Genomic DNA, 25124 nt, shown 5'->3' with positions numbered 1-25124 from the left:
AAATCAGAGTGCAATTCAGGTCTTTATAAGAAGAACATGAAGTTCCGGCACTATAGACATCCAACTTATGACTTACTCTGAGGTCTTAAGCAGTTGTCTGTGGCTTAACTTCTGTACAAGCTTAGTAAAATTATTTGCAAAGAGGTTTCCACCCTACTATTATATTTAGGCAGGCAGATAAGGTTGAAAATTTCAGAACGGTTGAGTTCTCACATAAATGTTCTCCATTAGGAACAGCCCACAACTGAGTTTTTCTGGAATCCACCTTAAAGTGAATTTGGTACTTACGTCTGCTTTTAAACTTTCCATAGTCTTGTCTTGAGAAGTGATAACTACTCAGGATGACTAGAGGATAAATTTATATCAAAATAATAGATTTGGGATAGGAATCTAGAGATTTGAAGTCCTTTGATTTCCTCCCTCTTTTCTTCTGTTACTCTTGCAAGTTCTGAGAATGATAAACATGATTTAAATGTAAAATAGTTAGTAAATATTAAAACAGATATTAAATAAGATAATCAGAAAATATTAAATTAGGTGAAACTTGACCATATTCTGCCAATACACATTCCTACCACCCTCACGAATTCTTGAGTTTTAGTTCTGTGGAAAGTTTGCATTTTCAGTTTCTCTCCGTAACTGCTAAAAGAAAATAAACAAAACCTCAATTCTAACTTACAAACTTATTCTTCCTTCCTCCCTTTCTAAATGAGCCAGAAAGACCTAGAGCAAAAAACCTTTATATAATTTTTTAAGAACTAGGGTTTCAACTCAGAAATATTTTGCAAAGACCAAAAATGTAACTAAAGCAATAAAAAATATGAATGATATTGTATTTTAAAATATCTGAGTAGAGAAAAACCAGGGTTTTTTCCATTAATTTTAGAATTAGACTCTCTTAAACATTCTCAAATACATTCCAAAGCAGAAACAATGCTTTAATTTATTAATGCAATTATAATAGGATTAAAATAATAAAACTATTATATAAATTCATTTTTTCTCAGAAATGTGCAACTGTGTACAGTAGTAATACATTGTGAATCACTTGGTGTTAAATAACACTTCTTACTGCCTGCAGGGTAAGACTAGTTTTATTGAAATAAGAATGAGGGAGATTATTCAAAAAAGAAGTCTAATAAAAACTGTTTTCTCAGTGTGAAGTAGTTTAATGTAGTTTCCAGGCAGCTTCCTGAACATCCGAGTCCGCTGCACTCCACACCAAACCACCAAAACCTGGATAAACTAAGTACCAGGACATCCTTTAGACCTGCCTGGATTCATCTCACTGAAGGGAATGATCATACAAGTAAAAAGTCCTAAAAATCATCAAAAAAGAAAAAGATTTTCTGCTGAGTATATATACTATTGCAAGTGTCTAATCACCAGTGCTTAAACCGCATTGTTAAATGTACATGTCTAAACTGGGTTACAAAGATCAATATCTAGGAATCTGAATTGAGGTGTCCCGATTTTCAGAAAAGTTTTTTCTGAAATCTGCCACAATTCTCTTTCAATTTCATTCTCTTTCAATCTTATCTACTCTTAAAAGGCTCCCAACATCATCAGATCCTTAACAAACCATGCTGTGATTTCTTCCTTGCCAGCTCCTTAGGTGTTTCACTCTCTTAATGAGACTCAAACTAATTATAGTTCTAAGCCCTCCTTAAAATCTGCATTCAAAATGTGCTTCCATTGCAATGTTTCTGGGCCTGGCTGTGATCTATCAATATAGCACATACAAAATCGCCATTTGCCTTTGCATGTTGTTCCATGCAAATGTTAGGTTGTTCGCGACCTCCTCAACTTTGGAGAAGAGTTGATGACCCACTAGTCACCAATTGGGTCATCATGTAATCAACAAGTTGATGTCTTGCTTTCTATTCACATAAGCATTGCATTGAATGTCCTCTCTCTTCTTCCCATCAGATGTCCCTGATCAGGATGCCACGCAGAGCGAAGAAAAGGTGAGCTGCCATAAATATTGACCTGCTGCTACTTGTTCCTTGCCAGCAGCAGAGAACTAGAAATGAGATTGCTGTTCCCTGAGTCACCAGCCTTCTCTCTGGCTGCTTCTGAAGCAGTACAAATAGAAACAGCCCTTGGAATGTAAAGCCTTTGGGCAGAAACACCCTTATTTTTTAAATAATAATCAATAGAATGGATGTGACTGCCATCTCTGGTTATACAAATAATACAAAATTGCACGATTTAGTAATAAATAAATAAAATAATAAATAAATGAATAAATAAATAAATAAAAAACAAAATAATAAAAGTAAGAATCTGCACTTAGGATTTTACTTAATCATGACTTTTCAGATGCTTCTATTCACGTGTTTGTCCATGAGATATCTGTTTAACACAGCACAGATAAAAGATCTGAATAAAAGATTTTAATAATGCTATTTTCAGCGATTTGGAAAAAAGCTGGAAGCACAAATTCATGGTAATATATGCATATACCGCGAAGCATCCATTTATTGGTATTACTTTGAGGTTCTCTACTTTTATAAAAACAACCTATACATTTGTGTTGATTGCTATATTTGGAATGCAGTATTTTGTGCACAATATTCTGCTGAGAGAATAAAGTGATGGACACGTATAACCTCTGTTATATAGTATAACCTCTGTCTATAGTACAATGCATTGGATTTGTTCATCTGAGAAAAGCAAGTAGAAAAGTTACAGTTTTCTGATATACCTGAGGATCAGGGGCTGAATCTAATCCCAAAATTACTATTGCGAGTTAATTGATTGGGCTCCCTTTAGAAGCTTCAGTAATGAGGATGAAAAATTGCCCAGAGGGAGAAAGAACTAGAAACAATTTTTTTTCAGCAATGTAAAGCATATTACTTACTACTGAAATATAACAAAGAAATATTTATTTGCAGTGCACCATTACTGAAATATAACAAGGAAGAGTCTATCTGAAATGTTAAACTATAAAAAATTTCCTTCAAGTCATTATTTATAATTATTTTACAAGTTTAAATTAAAATTAATTATATTTCTTATATTTGGGAAAACAGAATCCTGTAGAAAATGTCCACACTTTAATAGCAAAATAGCATCTTGTGCTGAAATTAAAAGTGAATTCATATTACAAATATGTTGTATTAAAAGACTATTCACGAGTAAGAAGGTGAGAAATAGGGCCTGTATTTTGAAATATTTCAAAGGAAACACAAATCAGGAAAGATTTTTTTTTTTATTTGCAGTCTGTGAAATACTGCAAATCCATCTACTTGCACTTAGTACACCATAAATTGTAATCTAAAATTATTTTCCATATACATTTCATTTCACGTGTGTATATATGTATTCTATATGCTATATATCTCATAAAGGCGTGTATTCCTCTCTATACATATACATATGAGTTAAACTGTATTCCTCATAATAAACAAAGAAGAAACAGCAAGGTTTTTCTTAAAAAGAACAGGTTATATGAAACATTTATAACTGAAAAAAAGTATATAGGAGTACAACACAAGACAATATACTATAGTAAGAATCTTACTGTAATTTATTTTACAACAGCTTTTTATTGGAATCCGAGGTGAGACTACCTGCTTTCTCAACAAGAAGGTATACACTATTGATAGTAAAAAGTAAAAGTTGTGGGTGTTCACTGATGCCAACACATTCCTGGTTGGATTCAGAATGCCTTTTTTGTTTAGAAATCCGCAACAGGTTGAAGCTATTTCTAACTCTATCACTTACCATAATCAAGTTTCAAACTTGGGCTCCTAGTTTTGACAGGGAGATTAAAAGGGATCTATCTATCAATGTGTGTCTCAATACTCATATGGCCTCAGTACTTTAGGATATGCTGCAATTTTTAATGTATTTACTCTCACAACAGCTGGTGAGTTAACTAGTACAATTTTCACCACTTTCTAGAAGATTTCCTAAGGTCACAAAGGAAAGGAATCATAATGAGGGTTCCTAAATGCCAACCCATCTTTCTTACTATTTAATTGCGATTCTTTTAATTATGTAATTGCTGATAATTGGTACCTGTCTGACAAAGAAATAATGAAGCACCTGATAAACAATTCAAACTTACAGCATACGGAAAGGCTGAATGCAGATTGGCCAATCATCTAAGGATAATAATCACACATATTCTTGTAAAAAATAACTAGCAGTAAGTATTTCAAAGTAAACAATACCACTGCTCTACTGCTTGTTGAAAGTGATATCTTTCACAAGGTGTGATATTTCACATCGGCTGGAATATTATTTTGTTGCCACCGCAGGGGGAGGAATTCAGGTTATTTCTTCATATATATAACCTCGCAAGGCAAACGCTGACCTACCCAGTTTGCCTTAGCTCAATGTCATGATGGCATGTAGAATCTAGAACTCTGTCTTTTATTGAGAAAGAAAGAAATCTAAAGAGTTTAGAGTACAAGAGGATATAGATCAAACTGCCAGTACATAGGTTAAACATTATGGTTGCATTTTTCAGACATAGCTAGGTTGAAACCAGTGCTTCTGTCACTGTGGATATCTGGAGAACCGCAACTTAATAAGGTGTTCTCCGTTAGATAACAGGGGAATATAACACTTTTTTTGAGCATGGAATGCTAAATTTCATCTCCTTACACAGGAGTACATGCTTGAATGTAATATGATTGACACATGACATAAAAATCTAATTCACTGAAACTCATGAGCCCTTCTATTTACTTTCCTAATTATTTAATTTTGTTTTAAAATATTTTGAGGCCCTCCTTACCTTGCTACTTATTTGTTTGGTGATAGATCCCTAAGCAAACTATACTTTTTTTACCCTTATTTCTCTAATTCCTCTGCTTTCACTCTCCAGCTCCAAACCCAGCAGTTTTATCTGCAAGGAGCAAACCACTTTTGAGAGCATCATGAAATAGTCACTGAACTGTTGCACTTCATTTTGGTTTGACTCATTTCAGTGAACTGCAATCAATATCCCTCCTAACTTTCAAAAGCCCTGTTGTCTGAACAATGATTTGTTTTATATGACATAACTCATTCTTTCTTAAGTGACTGGTGGAAGGCTGAAAATGCACCCAACATATAGGCAGATGTCTATCAGAAATATTAAAGGTATGTTCGTCTATGTACATATCCAAAAATCAGGCAAATGCACATATGGATTACAGCCATCTACTTAAAGGCAAATGTGGAATAATCAATTTGCACAATATCCTGTCATTTAAATATGGAAATATGGACAATTTGTCAGTAACATTTTATAGACAAATACTGAATTGATCAATAATGACGGTTATTTTTTTTTAACATTAAAATTGAACTACTTTCACCTACATCAGACCTTCCATGACACAGTTGTCCCCTTGGGATACCATAGCCATCAAAAATTACTTAGTGTTAAAATTTGGTATACAAAGTTTTAATTTCAGATTATTTCTCTCTCCTCAACAAATGTACACAACATGCATACACAAATGTACTCAGTCTGTTAGGCTATTTCTAAAAGTTCATAGACTACAGACTTTGGAAGGACATATTATATTTCTGTACACAGAACAGTCTGGTTTGTGCTGCTTTATACTGCTATAGTAACATGAAACAGTTATACAGCGGTAAGTGTCCAGATGAGACTGCAAAACCAGCTTTGTGGTTGCTTTTGCAATTTTTCCCAAAGGTAATGCCAAAAGAATTTTTATTTTGAGTTAAAATTCATACTAGACAATGAAATTATAGCATAATGTCTTTAACTTATATTATCATTTTCACATTACATGGAACAGATTCAATTGCTTTGTAAATCTCGATGTTTCATGCAGGTCTGCACACAATCAGATACATAAATCCCTACAAAATTCACTGAGTATCTCCCATGTCTCATTAATATCAAAGGTCAAAGAATTCTGGTCAAAAACTGCATGAACATGGAACAAATAATTTAAGAAGTCAAGAGACCAAAGGTGTCTACATTATTTCTACATCAGTGCACTCTTACGGATTTTTGTTTCAGTCATTCCATCATTGCGCATATTTAAGCTTGTTCTATAATGTCACTTTAGGCAATGATTATTTATGTCTTTGCAAATATCGTATTCTCACAGTAAAGCCTTCAAGATTCTCAGACCTAAAGTACATTAGTGATTAGGCAATGCTTTTCTCTCCTCACATACACTCAGCTGACTAAGTGTAGCTGTTTTTCAGAAGCATACTTTGTCATACCAAATCTCTGTCCTCTTAAAATGAATTCTTTTATGTGGAGCTACATTTTAAAAGTAGCCTGAGCCTGAAGCAGTGTCAGAGTGCAGAGGGAAAATGTTTAAGCAAGGCATTCTGTAGGAAGCTGCTGTTATCCATGCTCTGGGATGCACACTGATTAGATGCAGACTTTGCTACAAGTATCAGTTATAAGTCACCTACATTTATTTTGGGTGTTTTTCTCTACATTCTGGGAGAAAATACCTCATTCTTTTTCAAAAGACATGTAATTTTTGCCAGCAATGGTTGTCATGATTGAGTACTGTCTCTTTTCTCTGTGTTCTTTCCTTCATCTTCTGATTTCCTGTGTTGATAAAGAATCCATTTATTTTAGTATTCTGTAGTAGTCAGATGGTTGGTCACAGTTCATACATGTAGTATATCCTGATAAAACATAGTACTCTGTTTTTCTTCTCTGAGTGCTGATTCAGATATATTTTACTCCAGTTGCTTCTCAAATGCAGTTATACTCAACACAGGTATTCATAATGTACTCGAACAATGGCAGTAAAACGTTCCTGAGAAAAGGGCACCTGATCTAGTGTTGAGGCAAAAGTGATAAAAACCCAGACATTTTTGGATAAATGATCTGCTGAAGATGAATACTCAGCATCTCTTGAAAAAACTTCAAATGATGCTCAAAAGTAACTATATCTTTGCAAAGATGAATACAAGGAGAAGCTGCCCTACCTCCTTGCAAATAGTCAATCCCTCAAGCTACAAAGACTATCACTAAGAAAATTTTCTTGAAAAAAAAAAAATCAAGGCTAGGAAGAAAAAAGTCCAAGTGGAGGATCCAATGATTAAGGGGAAGAGTTTTAGCAGAACGGCATGGCCAAAAGGAGTGCTCCCTAAGTTAGGATGCAAATATAATGTGTGATCCTGAGCCAGAGAGCAAAGTCTTAGTATAGTGGGTGAGTGTATAATAAAAAGAAATGTTTTATCTAAGCAGTCCATAAAATTCATAATGCCTGATCTCTGTGAGAGTTCTGTGAACTCTCATGTGAAGAGACAGCACATAAGTTGTCCTTACAGATGTCTTCCTGGTTTCTCCCAATATTTTTCATGTCTCTTAAATATAGCTCTCCACTTTTCACACAGCCATCTAAACTTTGAATTCAGACTGGTATGGATCTAAAATGACCTATTCCTCAGTGTTTCAGATGATCTGGAGGTTAAAATGCCCTGAAGAAGCCCGTGGGAAGAAGTTGATGTAAAGATCTCCATAAAACAGTAAGGCCTTCCTTAAAAGTCTTAAGTAAATCGTCCCATTTAGTTCCTAGTTTAGTAAAAGCAAATGTTTAGGCTGACACATGATTTTTCTGATTTTGACATGAAAGAATGAGTTTTGGTCTTCTTTATTAGAGCACTTTACTTGAGACTTGTATGTCATCTGTGCATCTTGTCATTAGGTCCAGGCAGGAAAGCCATGAAAGTAAAACAAAACAAAATTTTCAGTTTCAATATAATTATGTTAAGATTATAGTCTTATTACATAAGAAGGTTAGTCAAGACAGTGCTTCACAAACAAATCATGCTCCCAAGCCTGGAAGAGCCTAGTTTTTGAGGGAAGGTGAAGAGTAAATAGAACATCTTCAACAACCCTGAGCTAGATGTAACAGATACAAGATTCAGTAAGTTTCAGCCTGTCTTACACCAAAAATAATCATACAGAAATATGTATGTCCAAGAAGACATGTCCTTATAAATGACCATATTGAAATTCACACTTCAATTTTTACATCAATTTGGATCAAGATTGGATTTAAAGCAGCAACTTAAGTTTTTTATCTGGTCTGAAGTAACTATTCTCTGCTCTGCAATCTATAGATACTTCTATGGACTGACTTTCCTATAAGTCACCTTGAATCTAGAATGTCTGTCAAAATTTACAAAGAGGGTTGGGGAAAAACCCGAAGAAAAAAGATAATTCAGTTTGTTCACCTCTGAAGGGAAGAATTATGCTTCTGGAAAGGTAATGTTTGAGCCTTAACACCTTTCATCTACCCATATTGAGCAAATAAACAGTCGATGTGCACAGATGCTAATATATTTCATGCTGATAGAATTACTAGTTCTCATTTCTGGTGTGAAAGATTCACTGATGATCACAGGAAACCTAATGCTACTATGTACCTTGATGCCATGAGTGGGCACTAGGATATCAGCATCCACGAACAGAATTTTTTGAGGAGGGTGATAGATACTTACTCAGAATAAAGTAGTTTCCTCAATCCTACAACTGTCTCTGGAGAAGAAAAAAAGACAAGTAGGAAATGGACATTTCATCGTGTGAAAGCTGAACAACTTACTGATAGCAGACCCTAATCAGGTGTTATAGGCAGCTGCTGAGAAAAGGCAAGGGGACACATACTATTGTGTGCTATATTCCTTAGCTTTCTGTTTATTGTGGAGTTATGCTACATTGCATCCCATTGGCTGAGAGAGGTGATACAGGAGATGAAGCAACGCAGGAGAGTCTGATGGAAGCTGGACTTACAGTACAGCCACCAGTGCACGGGTAGGACATTCAAATTAGGATAGTTCTTACTAGCCACATGTAGGCAAAGAGAAAACTTACTTGCTCTTTGGGCTTCTTTTTCTTAGAAAAATATGACGCAATAGAGAATTTCTCAGCAATATGTCTTTCTTCATATCATTAATTTTCTAAGAGTGGGAGTCATACTGCACTCGAGACAATATTTTAAATCTTACTGGTTTGCTAAGCTGTAAGTGTAAGTAACAGCATGTTAACCCAGATAGTTGCAGACAGACCTAACCTTATCCTCCCTGTACTTTTAAGTATCTGAACTATGAAAAAGGTTACATTTTAGCATGTTAGTGTGACAGAACAGATCAACTTAAATGCACTAACATGAATTCTGGACTGGAGGTGGCTTCTGTCCATCCAAATAAGATTAAAAAGAAAAAAAAATGGTCTTTCTGTACTTGCACAGGGCAGATATATCCTAAGACAGAAAACTACCCCTATTTAAAGAAAATAACCTCCTTCCCCTATTTCCAAATTCTAGCCAAAGCAACAAATTAATCTATTTACTCTCAAAGTTGACTTTTCACCAAGTATGTTTATTGGTATCCTTAAGTGAACTGCTCTTTGCTTTGCATCATAGTAAGAGAAACTAAGGAGCAAATATTTCTGCAAAGACTTGATGGCCTATTGAGTTAAAAGACATGTAGAGACCAGTGTGTCCTACTAGTCAAAAGATTTTGAGTTTGTGGGACGTTTATATATCAGACAAGAAATTTATATCTGAATAAGCATTTGAAAGATAATTAACAAACTCTGGAAACTATTAGAGATTAGTGGAAGGAAAAGGGAAGGAACAGCAGGGTCTAAAATAGTTTGTAACGTTGGTTGATTATGTTCACAAGCAGAAGAAAAAGGTTTCTGTATGAGGTGTTATACTTCAAAACATAATCAATGCATGATGAAGCAAGAGGCACAAAGCTTGTCCTTTTAAAGACTTTGATTTATGCAGTCCACTAATGATTACAAATTTGCTCACACATATTTAAATAATCTCTCCGTATAGCTACCACTTGACAGATATTCTGGACACACAAAGGCAAAGTGAATCCTTCATTTTGCCATCTCTCCCCTCCAAATTTCCGGTGGATGAATTACTCCTAAGCCTGATGCTGCTTCTTTACTGCTCTGATCCTTTGCTTCAGTTCTGATCGCCCTCCTCTCCTCCCCTTCCAGCCGAGTCACAAAATAAAAGCTTTGGAGGGAAGCTGCCCAGCAGCAAAAGTTTCAGGCAAGGAAGCTGGAGGGAAGATATTGATCAGTGTCAAACCACTTTCAAAGTAATGGAAGGAGAGGGAAAGGAGAGTTTCACTCTCTTCTAGTAAAAGTGGTATTGATTCAATTCTGTTCTTATAACTGAAATAGCTCACTGGCTCCAGTGAAGCCAGCTTTCTCCTCATTCTGGTCTCTCTTTCCTGCTTATTGGAAAGTGGAGGATGGACAAAGTTGAAGAACATAGTTCTCAGCCTGGGACACTGGAACAAACCAGGTTCTCTGTCCTGCCAAATGTTGAACACTGTGATAAAACTAAGCAGATTTCCTGGATTAACTCCTACTTGCCCAAGAAGGAGTGAGGGCAAGTCAAGCTCTTCTTCACTATAACTTCTTTGCTATGTAAAGTAAAGGAGGGTGGCTGTCTACCATAGCACAGTGAGTGACCCATCTTTTTGCTTGTTCAGTTGAAAGTCCATTTTTGCAGGAGAGACGATGGTATGGTGAAGAAGCTGTACTGGGTACAACCCTTCCAGTATCTGTGTTAAAGAAGAATTTTTTCTGCAACTGTAGTGTTGTTTTAACTCTGCTCTTTTTAAAAATAATATTAAAAGTGACTGGACTATATGATGTAGGGTCGTTTATATCTCATTATAAATTACTATAAAAATAAACAGTACAGAATAAACAAGTTGTTGCAGTTTTACAGTACAAACAAATTAAGGAGTAGTGAAGCTGAAGTTACCTCTACACTTCTGTGGATAGGAAAAGTGAACTGGAAGGATGGAAACTCTCTGATTACTCAGTCCATGATACTTTTGTGTATCACTTTAGTTCTGCTCTCATTTCTGCTGCTGCCTCTTGGTTTAGGCTTAGACAAGTCTCTCAGCGGGTAGAAACTGCCGTAATGCATCTCACTAAAATCACTGGAGTTGTAATAAGTTTGCAAATAAGTATTTGTCATTTAAGCTGTCTTCTCTGTCCTTTATTGGCAAACATCTGGACAAGCATGCTGCCCTATCTTTCAGCGATCTTTTCAAAATAAGACAATATATCCGGAATAGTAAGAGAAATGTGTTAAGACATCAGGCAGCCTAACTATGGGAACAGCTTTGTTTAAGCATACGGCTCATGCCTTGCCTCTTTGAGGTAGATAGGGAGGGCTCATTACTTATTTGTGGTTTCAGGATCAACACTGGCCAAACATGGTCCTCCTTCTATATCTACAGAAAACCTGTCCTTGCATTCGGTAGGAGAACAACAAACCATTAGTTCTGAATACCCTACAAAATTTTCCTTAATCATTTGGGGCAGAATTCTTGTTTAATGGTGATGATGGTGCCCAAACATGGAAGAGTTAAATAGCACAGATCAGCCTTAGGGGAACTGGAAATCCCCCGAGTCACTGGAGCTATTCACGCTGTGGATGTTATAAATATATCCACTGTACTTTATAATGTTTAATCTTTTTACACTTAGAGATCAATTTTATGTTACTAGGTACTTTTGAGATAAATTATTACATTATCATGTGAAGAAATGCCATGGCACTAATGGGTGCATTAAAACAAAAAGTTATACTTCAGTTGATATATTTTCTTAAACTTATTGTTTATCTTAAAATCAGTATAATTTCTACCTGGGGGATTTTTTTTAAAGGTGATTTAATATAGTAGAAATTTTCCCACAGAATTAATGGCAATATCATTTTGTGGGAAAGCAAGAAAGGCATGTAACTGTACATCTGCTAAAACACCAATACTGCTTTTTAATCTTTCTTTCCTATCTGTTACCATGTGTTATAAAGTTGAAGCTAGCACACATCTTGTAAGAAGATTGTTTAAACTTTAAAAATGCTACACATTCAGAGTATAAAAAAAAACCCAAAAGTGAGCATTGTTATGAGAGAAAAATTACTCATTTGTTTAGAATTCAAAAAGTAATTTTACAATTCCATAACCAATGCATTATACAGTAACAGAGCAAACGCTATACATTCTCACCACATACGGTTTTAAGCATGATTTATTTCAGTAGTTCAGTAACTATAAAAGTGCTGTGTTAAAGATTTCACATTTTATCAGCACGATGAAAAATTTTATGAGGTGATGATGTGAATCTACACCCATCAAAGATCCTATTTCATGATGAAAAGTTAATGTTTGAGAATACTGAAGTGCTCTCCTTGGCTGTGTGATTCTGACGGAAAGCAGTTACACGGCAAAAAGGATTTGGTTTGGGTTCACATGTACAAACATACTGACAAAAGCAAGTATTTTTTGAGCAAGAGCTTCAGTGAGTGAATAGCTTTTGTTCACTACAGCACTCCACACAAGACATTTTGTTAAAAAGTTGAAAAGTTGACAGCAAAAGATTTCATTAAAACCCGAACAGAAATAGCTTATTTCTATAAAATGTGAAAAAACCTCACTTTGTATAGAAATAAAAATCCTGTTAATGTGAAGCCCTCTTTGAGAGTACATGAAGTGATATGACCCATACAGTGGAGAGCAGACAGGAATCTGAGCAAGCAAACAGGGATTTTAAAACATATATTTATTATATATATTTTAAACGCCCACATTTAATGTGGGTATCTATGCCTTTTTTTTAAAGGTGTTGAACGGACTTGAACCTAAAGCTTGTCCTGCAGTAAGTGTTTTGCATTTATCTAGGAAACAGAATTTTAAAACGCAGATACTTATACACAACAAAACTCTAATTGCATCATAAATCAGAAGAGAAAAGCGTGTTACAAGCGTGAACTGAACTAAGATCCACTTAATCTATCAAGTTTTGTAGCAGTGAAGAGCTGTGAAAGGCAACTGACAGGCGTTATGTTCACTGTTTTCAGTCTTCAAATAAACATCCACTCACAGACACTTGGCAATTCATTATAAAATACAAATCTTATGCTAGCGTCTACTTCCATTTATCCAGTAACAAAATAAAACCAGCAGAAGCAAACCAGGGTTTTTTGTCTGAATGTTATTTTCACTTTTCAAGCCTTCGCATTTCACAGCTGTTCTACCCGATGCTCTCTAAGTCTATTTTAGCAGATCAGACACCGCACCTACAAACAGCACAAACTGCGAGTGGCCACTTTACCTTCTGAAAAATCAATCAGTCCCAGCAAATGAAGCAGCTTCAGAGACGCAAATATAATCACAACAATACCCACTGTTTGCAGTCCCTCCGACTCCCACTCGAGAGTCAACATTCTTCCAACAGGCAAATCATTCCAGTCTTCGCACTGCTTCGCAGTCAGAGGGAAATTAGAGGATTTTACCAAGAGTTTGCTTTGAAGAAAGTTGCAGTGGTGTAAAGCAGCACCCGACTGAGCTGTGGCGATTCACCAGCCGCTCTAGCCGAGACAAAGTGTTAGGTAAAGCCCCGCATCTCATGCTTCTCTAAGCATTTGATTTCATCAGTAGCGAGTCCTCGTAGAAGGCTGAGGTGGACCACGAGCCCCCGGGTATGACATCGTATCCGGGGAGCAGCGTTACTTCAGAGCTGCTGGAGGAACATCTGCGTCGGAGCTGGAGACTTGGCTGTGTCGGTGCCGGGAAGAAATGCTCCCTGGAAACTTGCGCTAGGGAGCACGCTGCTACCAGCACTCTGCACTCCAGTGCTTCCACACCCAGCTCCGCGATTCTCCCCCAGCTTGGCAGCCCTTCCCCAGCTTCTCTTAGCACAATTCTTGCTAAGTTTCACAAACGACGGTTTGCTACAGACAGACATCTGTTTTCACGTGTGCTAAATGCTGCACGTCAGAAAACTGCTGCCCTCTGCATTAGAAAGAATAATGTGCAGAGGAACACTGTCCCTTCCTCTTCTTAAGCATCGCCGGCATCTAATTAGAATCTTTGGTGGAAATGAGAATGGAAATTAAGGAAATACACATCAGCACGGTGCCTCCAGCTAGCAAAATATAGTGCTGTCAAGGAGACATGCACTGCCCAAACCCCCATTCTGTAGCCAGGAAGAACGTATTATTTATTGATTGAGAAGCAAAACGGTGCTTTGCTGCCTAAGGACGTGAACCTAGAAGTGCTGAACCCCAAACTCTGATACATACGAATGGGAATTAGGCATTTTCCACAGCTCCTGGGAAGATCTTACCCAAGCTACACATCAGAGGAAGAAAGAGAGAGGCTTATGATCCCAGCTGATTTATTGGATAGTCTGTATAAAATTAATTGTCCTGTGTTTATTAATGCGATTACCAAGAGGATACTCAATGTGAAGAATAAGCTCTGAAGATTATTCATGCAGCGCATGCATACATAGTATAAGTTTAGGCCTAAATGCTTGTTGTCGTTTCCATCCCGATAATTTAACTAAATCCTGTCCACTGGTATACACGGCACTAGAATAAAGTGAAGGAAGGTCTCAGAAAAAATAATTTTGGACACGCTTATTGCTAAAGAAACGCATGTGGTTTGAATTAATATAACACATGCCAATTGCATTAGTATAACCGATTTCTGACTTTGAAGATTACCTTCTTTTAAAAAAGAGGTAGATTTTTCCTGTTGTTTCTCATCATAGTTCTTTAAGATAGGAGAACCACACACAGACTTTGTGAATCCCCAAGTCTTAGCTCTGAAAAGTAAAGCAGCAAGGATAAGAAACTATGTGGAAAGGAAAAAGAAGCGATCTATGAAATGTTTCCTTTAATACACCATACAAGAGATTCAAACAACAGTGTCACCTACAGAGGTGAATTCTTCTGGAGGAGGTTCAATCAAAAAATTCCATGCCTCAAAATATTTGAAAATTAAATCAATCCTGAACAAAGAGATAATAAAATTCAGTTATACATGACACCTCTTTGTATTCTGATCCCTTCCTAAATCCATAGTCAAGTGTAATTTCTCTCTCTCTCACTTCATATTTTGTTTAATTATTTCAAATTAAATATTTCTGTGACATGTCCTTATGGGGTGCCTGTATTGACACTACAAGTAAATTTTAAAAGCTGTTCAAAGAAAAAGAATTTTTCATCAATGCCACCCCCAGGATACAAAAGAAAACACCCTCCTTATACATGAAGCGCTGAAACCGGGGACCGACAGCCTGCAATATCCAGGCATTGCTCTGGCTCATTGCCTTTCCATCATTCCTGCTTTCATTTTCAACATTGCAATGCATACTGGCCGTGACTTTGTAATATATTTAAGTTTGCATTAACTTTCTTGTGATTCTTCAATAGGTTGCATGGAAAAAACCCAGACCAATGCTAGCATTGTTAGGAAGCTATCCCATCTAAACAGTGCATCTCCCACTGGCCGTAAACTCCTCTCCACAAAGATGTGAAGCAGAACCTTTATTGTGTGCCGGAAGCTCAGGCACTATCACCCTGTGGGTTTACTGAACCATTGATTATGGGAAAGCATAAGCATGTAAGTATTAAACCCCAATACAGAGTGTTCCTGAACAGCAATAAACACACACACAGAAATACAGCGTTAGGCTGATCTGCCTCTCCACAAAGTGAGGGGACTGTACGCTGCGGTGCAAGGCTGCGGTGGAGCAGGTGCGTGGCAAGGCATGGCGCTCCTCAAAGCATGGAGCGAAGGAGATCGTGGCCACGAACCCTCTCCTTCCAGTTCCTTCCCCCTGGTGATTAGCTGTGCAAACATAAAAAGCAGTACAAGTTTTTAGCTCCTAAGTAAGTAGACGAGAGAAACCTGTGTTGAAGTGCTGTAGGAGGTATCTGCTCTCTGGAAGCACAGATCCCCAGGGAGTTCTGAATTGGACAGTATAGATCTGCCAAAATTAGCACTGTCTACAAGAACAAATCCATTTTGGAGTCCCTACATTTTTCTGCAAATAATCTCAATTAATTGTTGTCTACTCCAACCATTTTAAGTAGAATGATTTATGTATGGAGTGCAATTAATATAAAAAATGTATATGACATATTAAGTAAATTTTAGATCTGATTGCTGTGTGCTTGTAGAATACCCACAACCTTCCCCTACTCCTTCGAAGAAAAAAAACCCAAACAACTTAGAAGTATTATTTATAAAGCTTAGATATGGGAAACGAAATTGTAATAATTTCAAAGTTGACTAAAAGCACAGATCTGACATTTCAAAACAAACAATATTCCACCTAATTTAAGACATCAGAAGAAGTAGAAAATGCTTGAGAGTAACATGTAAGATACTATGAATTTAACAATTAGGGAATAAACCATTTTGAAATCCTAAAAATAGCTAAATAAGAATTCTGTGATCAGTGTATTAAGGTATAAAATTTCCCTATAATTTTATATAATTACACAGTTCTTTCAAAATCATCTGCTATTATCATACTTCTTTTATATATATTGGTAAATTAGTTTAATTCCCATAAACTCAGTTTTTAGCTATAACCTGTCACTGTAATTAGCACAGTAAGGTGCGCTTTATTGATTTTACTTATTATTTTATTTTTATTCCAATGCTTACAAGAAGTTTTCACCTTAATTTATAAACTCTTCCTCTTTTCAATTTCTTCTGACTTTTATATATCAGAGTAGAGAAATATGAATGCCTATCTGATCCCAAATACATTGAAGTGTTTTATGTCTTTCCACTATAGTTTGTTTGTAACACGTGCTTGTAAATAGTATCAATCTTCCCAGGCTTTTCTCAAAGAGAAATCTCTTCATACTTATAATGATTTTTCATTTCTCTTCTGTGCAGACATTTCAGATTTGCCGTTGTCTAATATAGAATGGGGCTGATCAAAATTGAACAGTTTTCTAGGGAAAGATATATTATTATTCATTAATTGACTTGAATTATACTGCTTTCCTAAGTGACAAAATCTACCCAGCGTTGTAACTAAATGGGGGGGGGGGGGGGAGGAATTCTTAATTGGCTAGCAGTAATAGTTCATTAAGTTCTATTTGATATTTTCCCCCAATGTAGCTGAAAACGGAAACTGCTGAGTTAGAAATAGAAACAAAATTTGCAAGTATTAATTAGCTGCCCTTCTTTCTGTACTCCCCTTTTCCAGAGGGAAACGTCAGTCAGCCAGAAGAGAAAGAAATTGTCAAATGAACACAGAAAAAGCACCTACGTACAGGTCAGATGAACTGCTAATCTTCAGCTTCTTGTTCATGCCGGATCTGAGCTTATTAGGAAAGTTATCCGGAGGATAATGAACTTAATCATCCTATTAGTTAGCCAGTAAGAAATCTGTTCACAGGCAATAATCTACAGTTTTCTACACAGAAAAGTTTCTTTGATCTGCAGAAGAAAACTATGTCTGCTAGAAAGCATTTCATGAACCAGGAGAAGCATTAATTTATGCAGATCCCTTCAAGAATATTCTCAGGGTAAAAGAATTTTTTTTTTTTTTTAATGCAACACCTCCTGCATAGGCTGTTATAGCTAATGACAGAACATGAAGTACTTTTCATAAAATGCTTAAAAAAATGAGACTAATGTGTGGAAACACTTTGTTCTTCTCATCAGTGCTGCAGCTACTGAAGAGCACAATATTGCACTCGCAGATAACCAAAATTCCAGAGAAAATTTTGGTAGTTAGAAGACCTACGGAGAGTGTAATTACCCAAGATTAAATTTGTCAGGCTTCATATATTGTCCTTAACAATTACACTAAGTACTCTAGATTTTTAATGACTGTCAGTGAATATAGGCTAAAAGAAAAAATTCAACACCTGTACAGGCAAGATAAGATTCAGTGGTTTGTAATCAAGGGAGAAAACATGATATCCAAGCTTTTGAAGGTTTGGTCTCATACTTAGAAGTAAATTACACCAAAATAATATGGCACCTATAGCTGTATAAATTTGATTTCTTTGTTTTAGTAGTCTGGTTCTAGGCTATGGTATGGGATTTTATTACTTTTTTCCTCTTCATTTTCACCTTCTGACTCTCACTTGCTCCTAAGCAGCTTTTGTTCTTGCTTTGATCTAAATCAAAGGACTGCTGCCATTACTGATCTGAAAACAGGAGTTGAAAAGAATCCCACAAGACAACCATTACCAACTCCCCCCATAACATAACAGCTACAAGTGGTTTCATTTTTCTAGAAAATTAATAGATATCGCATGTTATACAATTATGCTTAAAATAGCTAGTGTGCATGTGGACTGTAAACTAAATGGCATGGCCATGGGAGTAACAGTAGCATTTTAATTTATTAATCTTTAGCAAGGCATTACACAGAGGCTATCTTTTCCTAAACAAGATTAAATTACTTTTAGTAATAGTAAGTAATCAAATTCTGGTTTGTTTTACTGCAAAGCCCACTGGCTGGCTTGACAAACTACATTATCTCTAAATTATGTGACTATGTCTTCAGCCTACAGAGCTGTTTTTCTTTTTATATTAAATCATACTTGATCTTGTAGCAGCAGGAATTGCCACTACCAGGTTTGTAAGAATAAATGTATGTCTACACAGGAGAAGTGTAGTATAATGGAACTACTAGGGGCCAGTCAAACCCAACTACTTTATCAGCTATAAAACAGCTATATTATTGTCAAACTCAGTCTGGGTTAACCTAACCAGCAGATCATCATCAGTAAAAGTAAACTCACCCCAAAAAAGCTTGCTGTAGATTGGCTCTAAAATTAAATGATTGTTGTTTCTCTGGCCATAGAAGTCCTTGAATGGGAGTGCAAACAGTATTTTTAAGAAAGCTCAAGCCCAAGGCATGCCTCACCTGTACGTCTTTAATTCCCATCCCTTCTTTTGAAGTATTATCTGAGTAAATCTTTGACCTACCTTCCTTACATTACACGTAAGACATGATTTTTCTGCTTATAACAAAACATATTTTTTTTCCAGCACAACCCTCCTCTTATTCAGTCTTTTCACATTTGGAAAGAACACAGTAACAGCAGTGTCTGACCTGCTGACTTTCTTCTTTCACTACTATTTTTGCAATTATACATTGAAGCAAGAGGACACCATTAACAACCATTTTGCTTATGCAAAAAAGGAAACACTGGGAGGCCCGTAGATCAAGCTGCTAGAAATGATGGGACAGAGCAGCAGCATTCACAGCTCCATATTCAGTCATTTTACTCAGCCAGATTATGAATATATCCACTTAAGCTTCCCCGTACATCTATGAAGCTATGTTTTTATGGACTGTGTAGTTAGATGACCTCAGATGAGTTCCTAAAGAAAGGGACAGGTGTTTTCTGCCATGATGAACAAGAAAATTGTGCATGCTAGTAATAAAAGATAACGTTCTAGTAACCAACAGGAATATTGATCACCCCAACCTCCAAACTAACCATCTATCAATTTAAAATCCTCAACCTATCCTGTGCAACACCTCTATTTCAAAACTGGTGCATCTGGCTCCCTATGGTTCAACGAATGGTTAGCAACTAAACTAAAAAATGTATTATTAAACATGATCGTAAGAACATCACTACTGCACAGCTCTTGTCTTATGATGCACCTGTCTTTCTCTGATAGAAAATAACGCATGTACAATAAATGTTCTATTTCTTTCCTTGTTTTTTAGAAAGGTGAAGCACCATATTTTTCCACACCACCACAAAAGTATTATAAATGAAGTCTGAAGTGGTTGACATATTTCTACGTTTCATGTACTTGTTAAAAAGATGAGTGTATCGGTCCTGTAAAGATGAGCTACAGTAAATTAATCCATATTACATAGCTGCAGCACATTCAAGAAACATAACTAAAAAACCTCTGTAATCATGATCTTATCCCTTACAGGTATATAATAAGACTTGGACTATATACAATATATGCACAGGTTGACTACAGGTCTGCCACATGTGGTTACCATTTAGAGTTATACAATGTTCAGAATTAGTCAATAGCATTTGCTTATGTATTATTGTTTGATTTATTAACAGCTTCTGAAGCATGTCATTCTTTTTTTATTTGTCACTGACAATAAAGATGCTGCCTCAGATGAGGCCGTATCTGGAGTATGGACATACTGAACAGAGTCCAGCGAAGGGCCACAAAGATGTCTAAGGGGCTGGAGCATCTCTCTTATGAGGAAGCTCTCCTGAGCGAGCTGTGACTGTTCAGCCTGGAGAAGAGAAAGCTCAGGGGGAAATCCCATCAATGTATATCAATATCTAAGGGGAAGGTGCAAAGCAGGCAGACCCAGGCTCTTTTCAGTGGTGCCCAGTGACAGAACCAGAGGCAACGGGCACAAACTGGAACACAGGAGGTTGCCTCTGATCATCAGGAAACACTTTTTTACTGTGAGGGTAACCAAGAACTGGCACAGGTTGCCCAGAGAGGCTGCAGAGTCTGCCTCCTTGGAGATTTTCAAAAGCTGTCTAGACATAGGTCCAGGTGACCCTGCTTGAGTAGGAGGGCTGGACCAGATGAGCTCCAGAGTTTCCTCCCACCTCAACCATTCTGTGATTCTGTAATTTACAGCCCTTCCAATAACATCTTAGAACTTCCTTTCCTGAGCAGAATCTTTTTCAGGTGATCTAGTTCTTCATATTATACAATTTGATTAATTTTTATGGGCAATAATTTTAGGGTTAAATCTAATCCCAAGTACACTTGAAAATAAGCCTTTTAGGGCCAGATCTCTTCTTGCTTCTGGACACTGAAGTCTTTTTGTTTTCAATTTTGCAGTTTAGGGCCTGAAATTCAGCAAGAATTAATGGGTTTACTACTGAGAAATGGTAGGAATAACAACAAAGGGAAATGTATAAGGATACAGGGATATAAATGCGTATAAACCCCCCACTGAAAAGGAGGTTTGGGTTTGGTTTTTTTTTATTAAAAGATTTCACTCTATTGGGAATCTTAGAGGTTTCTAAAGCCCTCTAATTCTCCCATCAAAAGTCAGGCTGAGTACTAATAGTTCAGGAAATGTAAAGGTTTTGTGAGCTAGGCTCCCATTTTTTCCCAAAAGAAAAAATTATGGGGAAGAGGTTGGAAGAAATAGCCTAACTTGATGTTTCACAGCTCCTAATGCAGTTTTTTCTTGGCTTACCACCTTATCCAAACGTAGGAACCTACAGTGATATCTGAGGATCCATGCACCACAATGAAAAATTATCTGCTCCAGCAGTTTTGCTGTTCTAGCACTCTGGAAAACAGCAGCACTATAAAATCAAACTCTGCAGGGAACGATGAGCTTACAATGCCTTGTTATCACTTAAATAAGTAAAAGGAAGGTTACAACTCTTCCCTGAGGAAACATTATAATGTCCAACTAACTGCAGCATCATGAGGTTCTTGTAGATGCTGAAAAGAGGGGAAAAAACAAAATACAGAAGCACACTATCTTGAACCTCCAACAAAACTTTAGACAGCACTTTTTACTATGTTACACTACTGCAGGGATCAAATCTTTTCTTCTTTAGTAGCTTTGCAGAGTTTACGACAGCCTCCATGCTATCCATGCTTACAGATTAGATAAGCAAATATTCCATTACGCGCAGTGGGTTTGTGGGTCATGAGAAGTCCATTTTCACATGCTTCTTCACATACATGTGGTCATACCCAAACTCCCTAAATGAGACACTTGCATGTCTTCCTCCTGTTAAAACAACATGATTTGGATCTGGATGGGTTTTTAAGCCATTTTTAAGACCAAGAATATTTTTGCTTAATTAATTCCATTAATACTTCAGGAATCATTTTCCCCCAGTAATCATCTGTGCACCAGGCTATGAATTTTAATTTCTCTAATCTTCTCAGAAACAATTTCCCTAGCCTTCCAATTATGTGGCTTTTTTCTGAACCCACTCTAATTAGGCAAAACAGTTATATGGAAAAAAATTTAGTAACTAGTTTTAGGTAAAGCTCAATTAGTCATGAGCAAGATTGTACGGTGAGATGGCCAGCCATAGCTTTAACATTTCAGTAACATCCTCCTCTCATAAAATAATATCAAATATTTAATAATATTTTGCCGCCTTTATTACTCAAAAGCAAATGAATCTCAGCACCCCTTTCTCCCATAGATGCTTATGTATGTCACTAGTTTTCAGGAACTTGTATTTCAGTTGGAGTACCCCAAGAGTGTCCCAAGACTTCAACCCATTCCTTCACTGCAACTGATGTTTGTTTTGGCAATGTTTCTTTTCAAACTTATTCTTGGAGATTTTTCTTTGCTAATACTGACTGTAACACATACTGTCTTTCACTGAAGCAGCTTGGTGGTATACTAGAGAATAATTAGGCTGTTCCAAGGCTGTCTGAACTGTTCTGGCAGTTTGTTGCTCTGTCCCTAACATGTTGTCCCTTCTGCCCTTGCTTTGGCACTTGCCTTAACAATCTCTGAAAGCTCACACAGTATAAATCAGATGAAAAATAATTTGACCAAAAAGAAGTGAAACGTTTGTACTCAAGATACTTTGCAGAGAGTGTTTATTTTACTTTGCGTACTCATCTCATGGTTGTAGTCCAAGACCAGCAATCCTGTGCAGGCTCAGGAGGAGGACAGAAGACAGATTTTAATGGTGAAAAAGCAGGCAAACAAGGAAAAAAATCCTGGGTGCGTTTTAACTGATACAGCCAGCACAAAGATGTTGCAAGACAAAGTCAGAACTTGCTATCATATGAGATGTATGCAAAGAAAAGCAGTAGCCAAGCAGCAACAGTGTTCCTTACTGTGTGGGATTCAATGAGATATACAGCCCATACGCTCACATGCAGTAGCAGGAAAAAAAATTCAGACCAACTTGGTATTTTTAACAAGTTTTATGATTAATCACGATTCACACTTCTTAACATAAGTATACAGGACATTTTTATAGACCTACTACCTCTGAAAGGTATTCCTTAAATTTCCTGATTTGGATCCTCACTGTAGGAAGAAGTTTATATTATATGGTGTTCAGCCAGCAAGTAAGTTTTCTTTGTGAATTCAAAGTCTAGTATATTTTTTCTTCCTAATGAATTACACTGTCTAGCACACCAAAGGAGATACATGTGGTATCTGCTCTGAGTCGCAAGCTAACAGAACACAGTGGCGATCTTGCCCCTTCTCTAGCAGAAGGTTGTTTTCTTTCACTTTTAATTGTTTGGGGGGAAAGGGAATGCAACTGCAGTAAAGGTTAAGCAATGCTTGCTGCTTTATTTGTTGAACTGCGGTTCTGATTTAGCAGTGTGAAGGAATTTCTGATCCCCAAAGAAGCTTCTCAGTGGTATTAATGAGTTAAGGACCGTAAAGCATTTTAGTGTAAATGGAGGAAAAAACCCACAAAAATAATTAAACAGTTTGAACAAATACAATAATTTCTCCCCATCCCAAAGCCCAGTACATACTAGATTACTTGGAAAGATGTTCTCTATAGATCACTAAGTTTAAAAAGTGCGTCCATCAAGATTTTTCTTTAAAATTTCATTTCTTAAAAAATAAATAAATCAAGATATTGTCTTTTTTCCCAAGGTACTACTACTTACACAGGGTGTTTCTGAAGGAAATTAGGAATAAAAGGATGAGTTGATACAAAACTAAGGTGGTTTTATACTCTTCAGGAACACATATTAGCAAAAGGCAAGTTTCAAAAAAGCAAGACACAGAAGTTAAGGAATAGTCCCAACAACCTTAGCCTCTCTGGAACTGTCAAACTCCAGTGAAAATAAAATTAATGTATTTTTGGCATTGAGGAGTGATGCTCAGCTCACTTTTACATTTCCAGGTTTTCTGCTGGTTATATCAGTATTTTGCAGAGTATGCCTTGTGCTGACAAGCAGTAAGGGTGAGTAGAAGTTCTCAGACCGTGTTTGACAGGAGGGGCAATTTTAGCCCACATGGGGACACACTGAGTATCAGATCCAGATGCCAGACCCCAGCTGCAGCCCTGTCCACGGTCTTAACGACTGGTTCAATGATCTGGGCAATACAGATTTCCTGAAGCAAAAGAAAAAGCAGGTATCACCACTCTCTACTGGAGACACTTGCCTAATGTTTTAGGGGTAGCTGCAGCATTTTGAAAAGCACCAAGAGCTGTTTTGCAAAGGATATTGATGCTAGACACGTGGTCCCAGGCACAGCGGCACATTGCGCTATGAAGCGATCGTGGTCGCTGACCCTAGTGATTTGGTACAGTACACTCTTTAGTTCAGAAGTGACTCACACTTTGAATGAGAGTTTAGCTTTCACCTTATCATTATTTTCATTTTGTGCCCCAAGCTATCAACTGCCCAGCAGTAAAATAAATGTTGAAAATAATTTTTCAGCCAGAATCATGAGCTAATTTACAAAATGACACAAAAACAGTGGTCAGAGAATGACTAATACTAAGAAAACCTTTTCAGGTTTATGTGTGTGTTTTTTTTTTAAAGGAGACTTTGTCTTAGGAATTTCCTGGTTCAAATTTGGAGATTTTTTTGTTGTTTATCCTTTTATTGTTATGTACAATTTAAATAACATTTCTGTGCAAGTGTTTGAAATTTAACACATAGAAAAGTCTGTCTTTAAACAGACACTGCTCCTATATGTAGATATAGCATGAAATATACTTCAGAAAAGTCAGAAACTGCATATACCAACATATATCAACATATATCAATCCCTATCCTATATAGTTCACTAGTAAAGTTGGTGATGTCTGTCAGAAGATACAGGATTTTTGTATTTTTAAGACTGACCTTGTTAAAACCAGCCTTTTGCCCTTGGGCAAAATTATTAATGTCCTTAAATCATAACACTGTAATCTAGTATTAGAATTTAGAATTCTGAAAACATCATCTTTAGGGTGATGAATGAGGGAAAGATTGTGTAGATTTTGGTTTTGATTAAGAAAAACAACAAAAAGAAACATATGTTAACAGGCTGCTAAGTCTAACAGACTCAAGACATAGGAAAAACCACAAAGTATTAGTGAATCATAAATTTTTACTCCCTTTAGACAGGGATGGACTAGATAACCTGTGGAGACTTTTCACATTTCTTTCTCTACTCCTGTACTTCAATCAAACCCCTCTAGGCTATTTACGAGCAACACTGTATTTCACTAGTCCAAGTACATATTAGAGATGTAGACTGACAGTAGGTAAACATATGTTCTAGCATCCAAAACCCACTTCTAGAGACCTAGGAAGAGCATGTATGAAAAAATGCATCCACCTATGCTAACACACTTTTTAAAAACTTGTCAAATAAACTGATTGGATCACAATATCATAGC

General features: G+C 36.6%; 1 protein-coding gene across 8 annotated transcripts in view; it reads right to left on the bottom strand.

Moving 5' to 3' along the window:
- Positions 1–25124, bottom strand: part of KCNIP4 (potassium voltage-gated channel interacting protein 4) — a gene marked incomplete at its 5' end in the record, with an annotated part of 489155 nt that overhangs the window by 107150 nt on the left and 356881 nt on the right. For 2 of the 8 annotated variants that reach the window (XM_081998998.1, XM_081999002.1), the window contains one exon: positions 13106–13217. The exons of the other annotated variants lie outside the window; for them this stretch is intronic. In XM_081998998.1, the coding sequence (XP_081855124.1) occupies positions 13106–13217 (112 nt within the window). Of the gene's footprint in view, positions 1–13105; positions 13218–25124 lie in introns of those variants that run through there. 8 annotated transcript variants of the gene reach the window in all.

The sequence above is a fragment of the Phaethon aethereus genome (assembly GCF_964289735.1).
Source record: "Phaethon aethereus genome assembly, chromosome: 4".
In the NCBI taxonomy this organism is placed as follows: Eukaryota; Metazoa; Chordata; class Aves; order Phaethontiformes; family Phaethontidae; genus Phaethon; species Phaethon aethereus.
Note: the sequence above shows the minus strand (reverse complement) of the source record. Positions and strands in the feature narration are given on the sequence as shown.